This window comes from Rhamphochromis sp. 'chilingali' (genome assembly GCF_963969265.1).
Source record: "Rhamphochromis sp. 'chilingali' genome assembly, chromosome: 13".
In the NCBI taxonomy this organism is placed as follows: Eukaryota; Metazoa; Chordata; class Actinopteri; order Cichliformes; family Cichlidae; genus Rhamphochromis; species Rhamphochromis sp. 'chilingali'.
The window spans coordinates 27,728,667-27,744,853 of NC_137940.1; the positions used below are offsets into that span (position 1 = coordinate 27,728,667).

Here is a 16,187-nt window from a genome sequence, read left to right on the forward strand (position 1 = left end):
GGGTACTCCGGCTTCCTCCCACCGTCCAAAGACATGCAGCTTGTGGGGATAGGTTAATTGATTAATCCAAATTGTCACTAGGTGTGAATGTGAGTGTGAATGGTTGTCTGTCCCTATGTGTTAGCCCTGCGACAGACTGGCGACCTGTCCAGGGTGTACCCCGCCTTTCGCCCTATGACAGCTGGGATAGGCTCCAGCGCCCCCCGCGACCCTGAAAAGGATAAGCGGAAGCGAATGGATGGAACATTTAACATATACTTCTTAATTATGCTAATCGGGGGAAAGACAGTCATTGCAAGCTATTAAAAAACTAGGTCTCTAATTTTCATGATAATCTGCCCCAGAGTAGGTCACTTTCACAGCATAAATTACTATGGTGATCTGCATTTGGAAGAAAACCCAGGATTAACTCTGTAGTTACCCAAATAAGATGAAATCCTGCCTTGTAGCACAGGCTTTAAATATATATCTGAGCCAGTCCATCAACTTAATTTGATAAGGGTCAGATTTATGATGTGTTTTTTTTAATGTACTCTTTTTAATAATAATAACAACAACCTTCTGACAAATGACATTTAGGTGTGCATTTTCTTTTGAGTTCATTGTTACTTGCGGTCAGTGATTAAAACTGTTAATACTCACCGGCAGTGTGACATCACCTCGTCTGTGAATGTGGGTCTCTTCAGCAGAAAGGCCCTTGTGAGGGTAATAACCAGACTCTGTTAGTCCAGCCTGGTGCTCAAACTCCTCAAGGCTCTTGTGGGATTCCTCTGAGAGATTATGGGAACATTGCAGACAACTAGTCAGTGTGTTTAAGGTGCTGCACTCCAGCATAGCTCCACTAACACTCTTAAGATTGTTTAAGTGGGAGCCAAGTCGTTCTGAGCATCATAATTCATGTAGTGGACAGTGGCCTTGTTAAGTAACTCTATATTTTTAAATAAAGTTGTTTAGTGAAGTTGCTTTCGTGGACTTACTGATCCTTAGCGAGCTCATTAAAGTGGTGGCTTTGGCTTTCACCACAGGCCCAGGAGACTTGGCTGATGGTGCTCCCTCAACGCTCAGTAACTTCCCACCACTCTTCCCTTCCTAGTCACACAAATCCTAAGTGTTAGGCTGCACTTACAAACTATTAGAAATGGAGCAAATCAGAAGTGCACGCACCTAACATTCAAGAAGCATTTACACGCAACTAATACAAGGATCATTCTGTTCCGGTAACCAATTCAAAACAACGTGGGTTAGAAAATAAGGGTAAACACGGGAGCACCTCAGTTTTCCTGAACCTGTTCTGTGGGATAACAGGTTCTTTCCACAGGATGTTGACAGTCAAGTCAGAAGGTGGGGAATGCATAGGGCCATCCATGTTCTCATCATAGCTGATATTGTGTCGTTGTATTCCAATTGGAGATGATAATGCACCCATGAGGCAGGACGGTGTGCCGGACTCAAGTACTGAAATGAAGGAAAAGGACACATTACTGTGTAAATAAACAAACAAATAAACAAGAGAAAAAACTTCTGTTATCAGTACAAGATAATCACTTGTCTCACAGTTTAACTCTGCCATATCTCAAATCTTGTTTACCTGGAATGTCTCCCCGTCTTGAGGCCATTATGTTCTGAGCAGCTGACTGCAGGAAACGGTGGGGTCTGACAGCTTGGCCGTTAACCTGACACTCAGCTTGATGCTGGACTCAGATCTGACCACTTCATCACATGACACCAGACACGGAAAGTTATTAGGCTCACAGAAACGAATGTAAAACACTGCTCACTAATGTCATTTCTTTTACCTGGGGAAGAAGGTAGGCCTACACATGTACTCTATGCATATGTTTAACAACATGATTATGGGTAAGTGCAAAAAATAAACACAACAGACATTAATTACTGAACACAGTGCAAGATGTCCTGACCTGCCTTAAATAGAAATACAGAGTCTGATTACAGCAGCGCCATTAATATCAGTCACACATAAATTCCTGCTGATAGCAGAGGAGTACAGCAGAGGTGGCCAAATTTACCCAAATGTCGATAGTACTGGTATCAGATTAATACTAGCGTGACAAGATTGACACTTTTTTCTATCATTTAAGTTCAGTATTCAGCCCAATGAATAATTTCAAAAGATTTTTAATACAGTTCTAACACATCAAAGCATCAGAAGCTGACCCAAAGTGTTTAGAGACAGGAATATTTACATTTCAGGTAAAAAATAAATAAATAAAAAAACAGTTTTGAAAATGTTAGGTATTTTAGTACCATGGTAGCATTTACTGGATATTGTTTTATAGTGACATTATGCAGGAAAACTCTGTCATTCAATAAGGCCCCTTTGTTTCAGTGTTTTTCTCTTTGACCCAAGAATTGATGTGTGAGAATCACAGGCTGGTACAAGGTTGAAATACCACAGAGATCACTCCCTCAGCTACATTAGTTTCTTAATCTTTTAGACGCCTGTTGAAGGCCAAATGGTTTGTTTCAGATTTCACTAATGAAAGAACTCTTTATTTTGTGCCTTGAAAATATGTCGCTGAGATAATCACAATTGTAGCTGAATTGATAAACTACACAAAGGATGCTTCTTCACCCAAGGGCAGGAAGACGCTGCCTTATCTTGGTCTGTACTGGTTTAAACTGATAAATCTGCTGTCTCATGAATTTTACCCTCTATATAAACTGTTGTACTTGTGAATAAAGTTGAGTCACTTTGGGAAGACAATCTAAAGCAGTCTCTGTTTTCTTGTTCTCCCAAGCTGCTCCCGAGCTCGTACTAACACGCTGAATGGCAGAGGTGGGACCAAGTCATTGTTTTGCAAGTCTCAAGTAAGTCTCAAGTCTTTATCCTCAAGTCTCAAGTCAAGTCTCAAGTAATGTCAGGCAAGTCAGAGTCGAGTCTCAAGTCACTGGTGTAAAAGTCCGAGTAAAGTCACAAGTCTGAAATTTTGAATTTCAAGTCCTTTCGAGTCTTTAAAAAAAAAAACGAAAAAAAGCATGTTGCAGTTATGCTAAATGTAAATATTAGACCATGTAATTTTTTAATCTGTGTTTTTCTCAACACATGACAAAATAGTGAACTTAGAAAATATACACAAATTGTGAAATTGCACCTCTTTAAAATGCAGCTCAATTAAACCTAGCTCCAAGAATAATTTTCACCGACAGTTCTGAGATAAGCTGCATGTTATTCTTGGATGCGGTTGTAGGACCGGCTTTGAAATCGCATGACAAAAATATCATACATAAATAAATGATTTTTTTTTTTAAATATCATTTTTTTTAAAAACTGCATCACCAACGTAGCCTGGAAAACATTTGCTAGTTAGATGAAGTCAGCTATCTCATCGTAGCATATTTATATGCATATTTATAATCATACGGTTCTTGGAGTGAGTGCATACACTCATGAAGTTTAGTAACTTCAGGTCACTGCAACAAGCCCAGGTACAGTTTACCGACGGATGGGTGCAGGACCTTGAAATGCACCGTGTAGAAAGTAAAGACCATCGTACGTATCATAAGTTTACCAGTCTCACAAATCGTCGTCATAAATACACATTCCTTAACCGTTTATTAATAGGACCTTTGAGCTCAACGGTAATTAATTAGCAGTGGAAATAATTTCTGGTAGCATCACAGAAATGTAGCAGTGACAATAATACTGTATGCTGTAATCGTACTGGACAATTAGTGATACAAAAAACCTGTTTTATCCTGTGAATAAAAGTATATGTTTTTGTCAATGTACCATAATAACAGAAGCGAAACACAATATTGTGTCAGGACAATTCACTATTTATGCACAATAAATAAAGGAGCATAGCGCGACCATTTCTGTTCAGCGCCAGACTTGCTTGTAACCTATATCACCAATTATGTTATGAAAATGACGTATTAACTACTAAAAAACACTGACCTTCGTGTAAATGCTTGGAGCAGACTAACCTGTGAGCTGGAGGGTTCTGGGACGTTATATTTGATCTTTGAATGGCTGCAATCCAGGCCATCCGTCGCCTCTTTGTTACTTCGGAAACATGGCTTGAACAATTTCTCTTCAACGACGTAATCCGATAACAACCGATCTCTTTACCCGTCGGCTTCCCGTGGCTGTCATGCGACCGGCTATTGCAGTTAATAATACAACAGCTTCTTGACATTTTTGTTTCTTTTTATCGCTGTGTGTGCGTGCGCTAGTACCGCTTGCCACGAGTTCCCAGAATCCTTTGCGGTTCTACCCGTGAATGACGTCACATTTTCAATCTCTATATAATATGCATGTTAAATTTTATATTTGGGGTAAAATATCAAGTCTTTTCAAGTAAACCGGTTCAAGTCCAATTCAAGTCCCAAGTCATTGGTGTAAAAGTCCAAGTCAAGTCACAAGTCTTAGAACATTTTTTCAAGTCAAGTCTAAAGTCATAAAATTAATGACTCGAGTCTGACTCGAGTCCAAGTCATGTGACTCGAGTCCACACCTCTGCTGAATGGCATGCTTGAATATTACTTGAGAATATATTTGACTGTGTTACAGACTAAGGGACATTCTCTGCTGATAGGTGAAGGTACATTCTCTGCTGATAGACGTCCACGCCTCGAAGGAAGTCGATCCACGGATTAGGCCCTGGAAACCGTTTCCTTCAGAAAATATATGAAAAGTTGAAAGGTATGCTTTTATTTTGCTAAATCATTATTTTGGAAAGAAAAAAAGCACAGTGAGTATGTAGTGAATGTTAAAATGTGTTTAGAAATCGCAGAATAATGATGATCCCTTTCATAAATCATGACACAACTACAACATATTCGGCATCGGTATTGACACTTTATATAGTGTATTTTCTTGGTAGCAGATTGATATCACAATCTGTAGTATCGCACAACACTACAACACAACCGAGCTCTGGATTAAACAAGGAAATGACACTTTTTCATTTCCGTCTGACAGCTGATCCACAGTTAGTTAGTTCCCTATTCAGTCGAATAAAACCACACTCAATCTTGTTTAGCTCCCAATCGCCGTGATCTGAGCTCACTTTCCAGCTGAATGCGCTCTTAAATGAACTCAGAATGTGACATGTTTCTCATACATATTGCAGCAGAATTCAGATTTTGCAGACACGGGTCGGTGGTGTTTAGTAGTCCGGTCTACTTTCCAGACAGCTGACATCGTGCTGTTCACGTCGGCGCTCATGGAAGCCAGATACAGTGACTTGCAAAAAGAAAAAAGAAAAAACGCACACACCCCTCCCCCGAAAGAAAAGAAGTCATGGGGATGTTTGACTCGTGTCGGTGTAGGATTTTAAAAAAAAACGCAAACTAGCTGTAATGAATGAGGAATGACACATGACTCACGCTGCAGTGTTTTCCGAGAAAAATACATGTATGTAAAAACAGAGAAGCCCATTCAAACCACTTTAAAATGATGTGATTTGCAATAGGCTATACATTTAGTCTGTATATACATACAAGATCTACATTTTAGGTTGTCCAGAATTTGCACGATCCCTTCATCGTATATTTAAAACTTAAAACTCACCCGTGAAGAATTCTCTCACTGTCCCTCTGAAATTACTCCACAGCTGCAGTGATTTCGTTGCCACTGTCGCGCCGATTTGGGATAACGAACAAAAAGATATTGTTTGTTTGTTCGCCGGCTAGTTTATCCATGACTTTTGGACATGCAAACAGAGTCCATATGCCCACGTCACGGTGAACGTACCTCCTTGGCAGCAGCCTAAGCCGCCGCGGAGGGATCCGCTGAAACTTGACTCAGTATGTTTTGGTGTGGTGCAATAGATCAAGATCGTTACTGTGTATATTTTATCACCTCATAACAATCCTGAATGTTATACTTCAAAGCTGAGGCGATAAGGCAGGTTTGCTTGAATCTGCAGTGAATTCCTAATCCCCATTCATTCTTATCATTTAAAACTTTAGATCTTTTTTATTTTTAAACTTTAGCGTTTTACATAAGAGGAGTTGCAGTAATGGTGAAGTTTAAAGGGTTATCTGCAAAGATTAGACTTGATCAGTGTGATCAGCGTTGTGGGCCTTGTAAGATCCTGGCCTTTTATTTAAAAGGAACTGCAGTTTAAGACTTGGTTTCAAAGCTAAGGTTAGACTGAGGTCTAGCCGTGGTAAAAGCATTGGTAGATGGCTAAGGTCACCCTTGGGTTCAGGGAATGCACATGCAAATTATGTGGATGAGGGTGTGGTGGATAGCAGCCTATAGGACTCTGGAAAGTTCAGCCACCCCTGTCAGTGAGGACATTGCTGACTGCTGACTGGACCCTGTAATCCCAGTCTGTTTGCAGCTTCAGTGTCATGTGTACTATTTGATGCCAGACTTTAACTTCTTAATTTCAATGCTTGGCAATCTGCTTGAAAGTGTGCAACCACTTCCACAAATATCCCAGAGGTGAAGCTGTTCTGAATGGAGGGTTGGGTTGCAAGTCTTCTGAGTCAGCATCTTGGACTGTTCAGCATTTACAAGAAACATTTTGTAATAGTTATTGCAACAGAAATGGGTCATCACAGCTGACACTGAAAGCACACACACACACACACACACACACACACACACACACACACACACACACACACACACACACACACACACACACACACACACACACACATATAAAGCTCTCACGGTTTTGAATAGTCAATGTGAAAGTTGATGTACCATCTACTTGTGGTTTCTCCAGGAGAGAAATTCATAATATATTTTACATTTTTTATATGTAATATTCTAATTGGACTAGCTGTTGTGATTGCAGGAAAGGGAACCAAGTGCAGGAATCTGAAAGAGGAAGAAATAAGTTCTCAAAGACAGTAAGACAGGACTATTTATACACACATGTCAGGAGGTTGAAAACAGGAGGATAAACAGACACAAGGTCATCACAGGTGAAGACAATGGCAACGAGCTAGGAGGTGAAATAAAATTAAACATGAAACACAGAAGACAAATTATTACAAAACTAAAATGGGAAATGAATAAGAATAAGAAATGCTTACACATGAATAAACTTAACATGGGAGGAGGACAAAGTGGAATACAGAGAGTAAGATCCTGAAGGGACTAATTAAATATATAAGCAAAACGTATAAATAAAGCATAACTAGAACAGGACTAAAAAATAAATGAAAATCATCTCATGGGTCAAATTAATACAATTCAGAATTAGAGGGAACATTCATGCTCCATTCTTTGGTCTCATACCTTCATATTTCTAGAATATCATTTTTTTCAGCAACTCAAACCTGCTTAAAATCAACCGTCTTGTTTGTTTGTTTGATTTTGTCTCCTTTAGCCTCTACCTCTTGTTATGTATAGCAGGATTGTGTGTGTGACTGGCTGTGCTGTGCTATTTGCATGTGCTAAATGTTGCCACTGTGTTTCATTATGTTAAAAGACTAATTCAAGTGGAAAATTCTATAATATTTTCCATTTCCCTGAGACATATTTTAGTAATTTTTAGCTGATTATTTTTGCACTGATGTGCAATATCAAGCCATTTTCTTTAAAAATACTACAAATGACATGAAAGTCTGATCAGTTTTTAGTCAAATTAATATTCAAATTCAATCACTACTGCAAGAATTCAAAAGAGAATCTCATAGATTGTAAGTAAAGATAGAAGCAACTGATTATCCATCCATTCACTTCCGCTTATCCTTTTCAGGGTCGCGGGGGGCACTGGAGCCTATCCCAGCTGTCATAGGGCGAGAGGCAGGGTACACCCTGGACAGGTCGCCAGTCTGTCACAGGGCCAACACACAGGGACAGACAACCATTCGCACTCACATTCATTCGCACATTCACACCTAGTGACAATTTGGATTATCCAATTAACCTATCCCCACAAGCTGCATGTCTTTGGATGGTGGGAGGAAGCCGGAGTACCCGGAGAGAACCCACGCAAACACGGGGAGAACATGCAAACTCCACACAGAAAGACCCCGGCCTGATGTTGGAATTGAACTCAGGACATTCTTGCTGTGCGGCAACAGTGCTAACCACCGTGCCACCGTGCTGCCGCAACTGGATGGATGGATGGCAACTGATTATATGGACGATTTTTAATTTTTATACTTTGCATTACCAGCGCTGGTCCACAAGATAGCACTATTGGTGTAGCATATGAACAGTTACAGCCCTTAAAGAGAAAGCGCACACTTGAGTTTTAATCCTTTCATGCTGTTTGGGTCAAATTTGACCCATTTTCAATTTCAACAGATGTAAAAACAACTGAAATTCTTTTCTTTTAGTCACAGGAATTTGATGACTGAAGTGACTGAAAATACACACACAAAAAAAAAAAAAAAAAAAAAAAAAAAAAAAAATATATATATATATATATATATATATATATATATATATATATATATATATATATATATATATATATATATATATATATATATATATATATATATATATATATATATTGTATAATATATATATATATATTTACACTGGTGTAAAGATGATTCAAATTTTTATATACCGTGGCTGTTCAGAATCAAATTTGACCCATACATACTTCATACTGAATATTAAATCCACCAGCGTGGGTCAAAATAAGGTAAATGTTGGTTTTTGGGAATACTGAAATTGTGAGACTGCACATACACCGTCTGCATGTTTTTTTTATGGGACAGGCCTGTCAGAACTCTGTCGCAACGCAAGTGCTCTAACTGCAAGTCACATTTTTTTAACCATACATTAATACACTCCAAAAATAATTCTGCCCAGAAATACTGACTTTAACTCATTTATTTACATATAAGTTTCCCCATTTAATGTTACTACATAAATAAAATGTAATATGTTACATTTTGGTTGCATTTTGCTTAATTGTTACTTTTAAGGATGAAGAACCTTTTATATTTGAGTGTACAGTGTTTTATTCTGTACAATTCAAACACTTTAACCACTTCATGTAATTTAGAACCACGAGTTTACCTAATACGCATGTCTTTGGATGATGGGAGGAAGCTGGAGTACCCAGAGAAAACCCACCCAGGCACTGGGAGGAGCTGCCAACTCCACACAGAAAGACCCCAGCTGAGGTTCACACTATGAAACCTCTTACTGTAAGAGGAAAGTCTTAATCATTCTGCCACTGTGCCATTTTAATAAGTGTGGAAAACACATGTGCACGTCCCACACATGCAAGACTGTTTTGAATGCGCAGACTGTTTTGCAATAATGCAGCACTTTGTAATGTTTTGTGTTTGAGGTGTTTATTAATGTTGAATTGATATTATTAATTATAGAGGATAGCTGCACATATGCTACTCTCTTCTTGCTCGCTGACCTCTGACACAGTAATTAATGATTAATCATCAGTTTATTAACGTCAACTAGGCTGTTTATACATTCTAAAGAGATCAGTAGTTCAAATGTTTGTATAGACACAAAATCCTACTGGCATGAAATATGAGGAAACAAATCTTTAAGAGCTAATAATTTTATTAAAAAAATATCAAGAAGTACAAAGAGACATTCATCTATTTACAAAAACACAGAAGAATAAAAACAGGATACAACGGAGTGGACATAAAATATAAGCACATATAAAAAAATTAAATAAAAAAAACTACAATCATTTCATGTCCATGTTTTTTTTTTTTGTCAAGGTGACTTTGTTGAGAGTTCAGAGGTCATATGAGGTGCTTTTTCTTTCAGAGAGCTTAAAAGACAATTACTTGGCAGCTGTGGAGGGTTCCACTGGGGAGGAAGTGGTCTTCTGCTTTTTATCCCTAAATTCACAAAAAACAAACAAACAGTGCACTCATTAGGAAAAAAATGTCATTTATTACTTTATTTCTATAAACTGAAGCGATTCACTAATAATCTAACATTATTATTTAGACAATCAGAGTACTGGATGTAAAACTTGGATGAGTGTGGTGAAGTGTACTCACATGATTTTAGTCAGGAGCCTTTTCACGTTTCTTTGCTCGGGGTTCAAGCAATAGCGGAGGCCACTGTTCAAGGTAACACTGTTGAAATAGAAAATAGAGGTAAGTTCAATTTAAATGGAAAAGCTAAGGATCCTACAAGTATTTTTCTAAAATCATTATCTACCTTAAAAAGGTATTTTTAGTTAGGATGCATTTAATTTGCACTGTCGTGCAATTTCTTGTGTGATGCTTTATTAAAGCTTAGCAAATCTTCATGTTGAATTTATCAAAAGTAATAATGAAAAAAAAAGTCATATTAAAAAAAACTTACACAATCTCCACTTTGTTGCAGAAGATGGTTGCTGGGTAGATCTGTATGTCCTTTATGTCAGTCTTCATGCCGTTAAGATTCCTGACACGGTGACACAGACACTGCTGTCCTGATTGTTTGACTAGAAGAGAAGGCAATGAAAAAGAAATTAATATTTGACGTGCACAAATTCAAGTTTGCGTAATTTCAACCAAGAATCTAAATCATCTAAAAGGACAAATAAAGAAAGAAACTTACGTTGGGCCTGGGAGATGCAGACCATGACAGCCAGGAGCAGAAACGCTTTGATGAGGGTTGACATTGCTGGTTTCAAGATGACACTGGTGCTGAAAACGTGCAGCAAAGATAATAATGAAGCTAGAGAGAGTCTTGCAACAATTAAAGACTGATTGTTGACAGGAGTGCTGTGAGGAGTCGACTCAGAGTGGGCTCTTAAATACTTACTTTGGCTGCATACGTAATCTTTCCTGTGACAAAGGGAAATTTTTGACAGTGGAAAGTGAAACTCAAAAATGCCACAAAATCGAAAAAGCCAACCCTCCAACCCCCCCACTCCTTCTCAGCTCTGTGTCTGGTGGTACAACATTTTGACATTTTGTGGTAATATGATACATTACAAGAGAACATTAAACCTTTTTGCATAACAATTACAAGTTCTCACACATATGAACTTGTATTCTGAATGTTTGTGTGAACAGGCAAAGACACAAGGACATTTATTTCTTAAACATTTTGCATAATGAATTAATTTTGATAAAAACAAAACAAAAAACAAAACAAAACAAAAAAACCCCCACATCAACCATCAAAACATTTAGGTCATGTGAGAAATGAAACCTTTCTAACCTGTGAGAAATAAAAGGAAAAACACTTGGGCCATGTTAAATATTCATATGGCACCAAATAAGTGCATTTAGGATTGTAGACATGATTCAAACAGAACATCAGAATGAGGAAGCAAGGTAATTTAGGAGTTATAATGTCACATGTTTGCTGGTGCCTGTTGTGCTGATTTGAGTATTTCAGAAACTGCTAATCTACCGGGATTTTCCTGAGCAACAATCTCAAGGGTTTACAGAGAACGGCCTGAAAAACAGAAAATATCCAGTGAGCAGCAGTTCTCTGTGGGATAATTCCTTGTTGACGCCAGAAGTCAGAGGAGAATGATTTAGTCGCGTCGAGGTGATACAAGGCAACAGCAACTCATTTAACCACTTGTTACAATCAAGGTATGAAGAAGAGCATTTGTTGTGAATACACAACACACTGAACCTCAAAGCAGATGAGCTACAGCAGCAGAAGACCACAAGAAGTGACACTCATGTCAGCTAACAACAGGAACCTGAAGCTTAAAATTTACATGGACTCACCAAAATTGCATAACATAAGATGGAAAAACATTGACTGGTCTGATGAGTCAACATGTAGGTGATAGGGTCAGAAAGAACATGGGCACATGGATCCATCCAGCTCTGCGTCAACAGTTCAGGCTGGTGGTGGTTTAATGATGTAGGGAATCTTTTCCCGGCACTATTTGGGCCCCTCGGTATCAGTTGAGCAGTGTAACAAAACTCAAATCATCTCACATCAGTTTCTTGAACATTGCAGTGAGTGCACCGTACTCAAATGGCCTCCTCATCTGTCAGATGTCAGTCCAGTAGATCATCATGGATGTGTAGCTGGCAAATCTACAGCACCCGTGTGATGCTGTCGTGTTAATTTATGGACCAAAATCTGTGGGGAATTTTTTTGCAATGTGTTGAATGCAAACAATTACGGCTGTAATTGCTGAAGGTAGAATGAGGTCCTAGTAAGGTATATCTAACTAAGTAAGCTGTGAGTTTAAACTTAATGCAGAAAAGATAATACATTATAGAGCCCATTGCTGGAAAATAAGAGTTCTCAGGGGTATCAGTTGTCTCTAGAAGACTTAATGTGAGCAAACTGTCAAATATCCCAGAGCTGTAGCCATTCTAAATGGAGGGATAAAGTCATCTAAGTTACTGTGTTGGACTAAGCAGCTTTTACAGGAAACATTTAGTTGCAGTTATTGCAACACATCGGCGTTGCAGCGGATATTGAAAGCTCACACACACATGCTGTAGGTAAAATAAGCTCTCAAGGCCTTGGCTAACAAACTAGAAAGCTGCCACTATTTAGATGTACTGGCTATGGTTTTGTGAGAGCTGAAAATTATTTTGAATTTCATGTTCTTTATATCAAATTCATAATAGACTGAAAAAAAATATATATATAAAAAATGGGGGCAGATTAAAGTGTTTCAGAGTTAAAAAAACGACAACTTCTGCTTCCATTAAACATACAGTTCACATACACGTGCATTTTCCACAATGCACCATTTCATATAATCCTAACATTTGCTTAAAAAAAAAGCTTACCTGCTTTATTCCTATAACTTTTTTAAAGTTATGTTTTATTTTATGTTTTTAACTTTCTGCCCAAAAAATAATAATGGATTTAACCTCCGTCATATCAAGCTTTGTGGAATTTTTAAATGAAATTATTTAATTGAATAAACCAGAAAAAATATATATCTGAGCTAAATAGGGAGCAGATGCACAAATAAAGTGAAACAAACTTTTTCTTTAATTATATCATTTTATTAATGTTCAAACATCAGAAAAATGTAATATTCCAACTATCACATGATAATACAATAAAAATCCTTCTCTTTTTATTGCTATCATAACAAAGGCAGATATTTGAACAACTTACACAACATGTGGGCTTTTTCTTTCTTTCTTTTTTTTTTCTTTCTTTTTTTTTATTTTGCAACACGAGGGCATGATGTTACATGCATCAGTGGTTTGACACCTTTAGCATTCTCATCTCCAAATGAGAAAGGTGTGAGTGCTCGGAAAAACACGCAGCTTTGTTTTATTTCTTTCCATTTGTAGTAAGCGGTAGTTGTACATTTGTGACATTTCTGGTGTGAATAAATCGGTAATCTCTGACTTATCTGACTATCTGCCTTCTGTCTTTGGTTTGATGGTGACACACCAGATAAAATCTGATCAGATCTGATAAGAAAAGCCACCAAGATCAAAGCCTTGAGCAAATATGGTTTCAAAAGAAAGCTTCGGAGTTTCAGTTTTATTTCCCTTTTCATTTGACGCTTGGCAAACTGAAATTCAATCAACTTTTATTTTCTTCTTTTTTTTTATAACCTATTTTCAGCTGCAAGAAGGTCAGAAAGCCAGAATGAAACAGAAAGTGATGTAATAAGAAGAATTCACATTAGTTTCCTGTAAAAGCTGTGATGTAGAGAACCAGCAGCTTAAAAAAATGAGGAAAGGAGGATGAAACTAGTGTTTATAGTATTAATCAAAGGGGTTATGTCTCTAAAATGTCAACTCTGAGGACTTCAGAAACATGTTTGGCATTCACCCAAACTACAAAACATCTCGTTTGCAGCCATGCAGAAGGTTTTGGTTTGACTTACTGCAACTTCTGACATATCTGTCTACGTCTGGGATGATGTGGGTGATGTCCCGTGATGGTGGGCTGCTGCAATCCAAATCATTCACATCGATTTCAATACTTAAGTGTGAAAATCTGTTTTTGGGGGCAGAAATGATGGTTCAAGCACTGTAATGTTTAATTTAAAATTTAATACAATTTTAAAAGGGCTTTCTGAGAGGTTGCATGCAAAAAGAACTTTAAAAAACAAAAATCATTGGATTCGAAGATTAAATGTAAAATATTAAACCAAAGATTCAAACAAATGTCAAAGTGGAGGCATGCTATTTTAAGACACGGGGATCTTCCCTTCCAATAAAAAGCGAGAATGGGGACTTTTTTTCTTGCGGTGCCAGACTGAACACCAGTAGTCGCTTGGTCAGCAAGTGTGACCTCTCTAAAACGACACAGAAGCGCTTATAACGTGTAGAAAACTATAAATCAAATCAAAACCTGCTCTCACAGAGAGATTTAGAAATCACGCTTTTTTATTCAGTGCTTCCAACGCAGATTAACTGTATTTCTGTGCACTTAGCACGCTTGAATATTTTATATGTACTTTTTGTTAATATTTAATGGCTTTTCCCATTTGTGGGTACAGCTTGTTCTTTCAGATATTCTGGCACAGGGACAAAAATGTGGTGCAACTGCAGTCCAACGGAGAGCGGTGGAACAGATATGGCCAGGAACATAAATGGAAAGTGGCTTTTCCCCCTCCCTATTAGCCCTAATGGTAGTGGGGTTAAAGTGAGTTTGTGTATATAAGGGGATTGCCAACCTTACATATTAAGACTATATTTCCTTTTTGTGAGGATGTGTGCCGCTTTACTTGTGGTGAATACCACAATGTGTGACCCCGTATAGGAATAAACCAACAGGAACTAGCAACATCAGCAGAGTCTCTTCCTGTACAAATTTTCTAGACAAGCCCAGTGTGGTTGCACTTCTCATTTCATTTAAAAAGTGATATTTCTTAGTAGGAGTGGAGGTATGATGAAATACAAAGCGACTAAACAATATTTCTTGTTGTGGAAAAGGAAAGAGGAAACAATTTAAAGGGATTTTCAAATTTTTTATGCACATAAGTCATGCAGACTCCAACTCAAAGGCTTTGAATTAAAAAACTACAACTTTATAAAAGCCGTTGCTTCAGGCTTTGTTGTTTAGATCGTGATCTAAACTCATAAGGTTGAGAAGATGTAAACGAAAGTTTTCACAAGAGTTTATGTAGCCAGGTGAAAGTACACAATGGTACAACTTGACACTTCCATAGGAAATAAGATGCACTCAAGCCATTCATCATAAGCAAGTGCAGGCACACCTATAAAAGCGGACATTTTGAAAGTTTGCTGCTCTGAAGCATTCAGGTTTGGATTCAAAGAACAAAGAAAATAAGAAAGAAAAGTTAATGACAGCATAATTTAAGAAAAAGTGAACAAGTACGGCTTGTTTGGAAAGATTGCCTGGAAAAGACTGTTCTCTCTAAAAATCACACGGCAGCGTGGCCAAAGTTCGCCAAGTAGCATCTGAACAAACAACAAGAGTTCTGGAACAATGGATAGATGGATCTGGATAGATGAAACCAATAAAACCAAAGTGCAGACATTGGGTGATAATGCACCGCACCACGTCTGCTACAAAACAAACGCATAACAGCACAAACACCTCGTACCAGCTGTCAGGCACGGTGGTGGAGGGGTGATGATTTGGGCTTGTTTTGCAGCCACAGGGATCTTGCAGTGATTGAATTGACCATGAAATCCTTGTATGCTAAAGTTTTATAGAGTCAAATGTGAGGTCATCCGTCTGACAGGCAAAGCTTGGGTGAAATTGGGTCACACAACAAGCCTATGATGCTCAAAACAGCACTGGATACCAACCCTCCCACCCTCCACCCCCACTCCTCAGCTCTGTGGCTGGTGGTACAACATTTTGACATTTTGTGGTAATATGATACATTACAAGAGAACATTAAACCTTTTTGCATAACAATTAAAAATTCTCACAGAGATGAACTTGTATGCTGAATGTTTGTGTGAACAGGCAAAGACACATGGACACTTATTTCTTAAACATTTTGCATAATGAATTAATTTTGATAAAAACAAAACAAAAAGCAGACTGAAAAAGAAAAGAATTGGAGTGCTCCAATGGCCCAGGCAAAAGCTAGACCTCAACCTGACTGAAATACTTCGGAGAGGCCTCAAGAGAGCTGTGCATGAACAAATGCCGACAAACCTCAATGAACTTAAGAAGCACTGTAAAGAGAGGGCATTGAAATTCCTCAGCAATGTGACAGACGAATCTTTCAAAAGTCATACCGAAAACCCGTGTCAACTTGTTGCTGTTAAATGTGTTCAACGAGCTGTTGAATCATGGGGAGTTTTTCACGAGTCTCGCAAAGAATCCTGTGAAAAGTTTCACATGTGTATGTGTGGTTCCCAAGTGTGGTGAACTTTTT

General features: G+C 38.1%; 2 protein-coding genes across 2 annotated transcripts in view; both read right to left on the bottom strand.

Moving 5' to 3' along the window:
* The window catches only part of gfpt2 (glutamine-fructose-6-phosphate transaminase 2), a 43,234-nt gene extending 37,498 nt beyond the window's left edge, over positions 1-5,736 (bottom strand). Inside the window, exons 1-5 of the mRNA XM_080900439.1 lie at positions 5,537-5,736; positions 1,589-1,710; positions 1,271-1,455; positions 978-1,089; positions 643-770 (exon numbers count right to left, since the gene is read on the bottom strand). Coding sequence (XP_080756565.1) covers positions 643-770; positions 978-1,089; positions 1,271-1,455; positions 1,589-1,616 — 453 coding nt within the window. The 5' untranslated portion in view covers positions 1,617-1,710; positions 5,537-5,736. The remainder of the gene's footprint in view (positions 1-642; positions 771-977; positions 1,090-1,270; positions 1,456-1,588; positions 1,711-5,536) is intronic.
* Positions 5,737-9,568: 3,832 nt separating this feature from the next.
* On the bottom strand, positions 9,569-10,632 carry LOC308408869 (C-X-C motif chemokine 10-like). Its single transcript, XM_080901287.1, has 4 exons — positions 10,484-10,632; positions 10,247-10,367; positions 9,937-10,014; positions 9,569-9,771 (listed from the first exon to the last, which is right to left on the bottom strand). Exons 1-4 carry the CDS (start codon positions 10,545-10,547, stop codon positions 9,714-9,716), a joined length of 321 nt encoding a protein of 106 aa, XP_080757413.1. The 5' UTR covers positions 10,548-10,632; the 3' UTR covers positions 9,569-9,713.
* Positions 10,633-16,187: the final 5,555 nt, after the last annotated feature.